General features: G+C 37.8%; 1 protein-coding gene across 1 annotated transcript in view; it reads right to left on the reverse strand.

Moving 5' to 3' along the window:
- Positions 1-1752, reverse strand: part of KCNN2 (potassium calcium-activated channel subfamily N member 2) — a gene marked incomplete at its 5' end in the record, with an annotated part of 9849 nt that extends 8097 nt beyond the window's left edge. The window contains one exon of the mRNA XM_010168228.2: positions 1642-1752. Within this exon, the coding sequence (XP_010166530.2) occupies positions 1642-1752 (111 nt within the window). The remainder of the gene's footprint in view (positions 1-1641) is intronic.
- Positions 1753-2640: the final 888 nt, after the last annotated feature.

A 2640-nucleotide genomic window follows, 5' to 3' on the forward strand; every position in this document is an offset into this window, starting at 1 on the left:
CACCTTGTACCTGTAGAATTGTTGGAGAACCTCGGTCCTGACTTCAGTGGAAGCACAATCACATTTTAGAGACCTCCTCACAAACTCTATCTAGTCCTTGCATGTCCACAACATATGGCTATCTTCAGGTTGTGAAGAAACCTGTCTAGTATCTGCATAACCAATTTGTGACCTGATGTGTGTCTCAGATTTGTTGTCTTGGTTTGCTTTTAATGTGCTTTGAGTTTCATGAGTTAGAAGCTACCAAAACACCACTTGGATACAGTATTAGACTGATATTTAGATTTATGTGAAGGATAGGTGAATAAAATAAACTTTCAAAAGCACAAATGAGCGCCAGACTCAAAACCTGTCAAATCTTTACAAAACCTGTTTCCCTCCTGAAAGACATTTTGAGCTCAGCTTTCAGATTATACTAGAAAAGTGCCTGCATTAGAAAGGGACAAATTGTTTTCTGTGGTCATAAAAAGATCTCAGCTGACTATAATAGGAGTGTAAAACAACAAGCTCAGATAAACACCTCAAGTCAGACACCCTTTATACCTATGTAAGAACTGCCTTTCCACTCACCCTTAGTCTTTACCCATCGTGACTGCTTAGGGGAGATACAGGCTGTTAGTGGTGACTGGCATAGAAACAAGGGAGCCAGCACAACCAGAGTGATGTGCTGATGTGTCCTGGAAACACAGAGTGTAAGACATGAGATGGTTCTCTGCGTTACAGGACCTGTGGCAGTGCAGCACTGCACGGAGCTGTGCTGAGGCAGCCAACCTCCTTCATGCCCGGAGCAGAGCCACGGTTTCCAGCTCAGGCATCAACATCCCTCTCCATTCATCAGTAAGGTCAAGCTCTGTGCTGAGTTCCTGCTGTGAGTGTAAGGATCTTCCTCTCCATGTTGACTCTTCTCAATAATGAATATTAAATAAGTTGAGAGGACTGTGTAGCTCCTACTAATTTTCTTGTTCCCTCAACACTGACCTGTTTCATTTCAATAAAGGATTTCTATAGCCTTGTCTGCCGCATTCTTTAATTTTCCAAGATTTTATTGTAATTTACATTATATTTCATAACGAACATTTTAAAATATTTTTATGAGTTCTAATTATTTCAAAAGGTTTTTTTAAAATAATCTCTTCTAAAAATATTATCTACAAAGATCCTTCAAGACACTTTAGTACTGTGTGCCACTAAGTGAATCGCGTGTTGAGTGCACAAAGCAATTGCTAAGACTGTCTCACTCACAAACTATGAATGACTTTTTCTTAAGAATGTGCTTCATAGCTTGAAATTCTCATCAGTCATTTCACCTATTTTAGCTACAAAAAAATTATATATTCTTTTCATATGCTGCATGGAAGTTTTTTAGTTTAATAGAACAGTCTTTAGTTTCACACCATTGGTTATACCAATTATCTTCCAGCTGCAAGGACCCTCTATAGAAGAATACTCAAATCCTCAAAATCTGCTGAGAACTCACAGTTGCCCTTAATTCAGAGAAAAGCTCAAGGCATTTGATTCCTTCTCCTTACAAAACCATACCTGTGAAAAAGTTCAGTAGGAGAATGGTGACTATTTCAAACAAATGCAGAAATAAATTAATACACATTTCTTTTTCAGTTGTGCATATAAAGCATGACTTACTCTTTTAGTTAGCTGGGTGTCCATCATGAAATTATGCACATGTTTTTCAGCTTTGGTAAGTTCTAACTTCCTTGCCACCACAGCTACCACCAGTGCAGTGCACCCAGCACCCTGAAAACAATAAAACAAACCCCCAATATGTTACTACTGCATTTTGCAGAGTTTTTAGTGGAAGTTTCTCCTTTCCTGTAGAAGTATGGCAGGCATCAGACGATTCATCCCTGGTAAATATAGTGAACACGCTACACCTATTTCAGTTCAGAGTAATAGGAAAAGTCAGTAATTACAGGCTGGTAAACTGTCAAGGCATCAAAATAATTAGTGAGCAGCATCATTTAAAAGTCCTGGTTGGTTTTTTTTCCTGCAGGGGTTGAAAATTTGAACACATCCCATTTCTAGTGCATAAACAAAGGGGGTGATCAAAACAACTTTTAAACCCCAGAATATTACTAAATTAATGCAAAATACCCCGTTCTTAACAATTGTCTCAAGGTTACAGCAATTGCTAAAGAGGAAATAAAATTAAATTAGTATTTAGCCTACAAAAAAAGAAAAGTTTATTAGGATTTTCTGTAGGGTCTAAAAATAATAACTTCAGTATTTAATAACTTTAGAGTACTTCCCAGTTGTTCTCCGAGTCCTTTCAATGACCTTTTCCTATAGTATTTCTGCTTATCCTATTACCATGTAAAATAGCACACATACACAAGACCATTTTTTCAAAACTTGAATGGAGAAAATACCAGTTTTCTAAGTCATTCTGTGTCTGTGTATGCATATGTGTGTATATATACGGACATGCACATTCACAACAGGTCAAAGCCGGTGGGTGCCTGCCCCTTTGAAATGACAGTGCCTTTATCAGCATCACAAATTTAATTTTTTTTTTGGAGGGGGAGAGGAAAGGAAAGGTGGCTAAAATGAGACAGGTAATGGGAAGCATCTCTTGTTACACATTGAAACTTACCACATTTTAATTGGTAGCGCTTTCTTACACTC

The sequence above is a fragment of the Antrostomus carolinensis genome, unplaced genomic scaffold (assembly GCF_000700745.2).
Source record: "Antrostomus carolinensis isolate BGI_N321 unplaced genomic scaffold, ASM70074v2 scaffold31895, whole genome shotgun sequence".
In the NCBI taxonomy this organism is placed as follows: domain Eukaryota; kingdom Metazoa; phylum Chordata; class Aves; order Caprimulgiformes; family Caprimulgidae; genus Antrostomus; species Antrostomus carolinensis.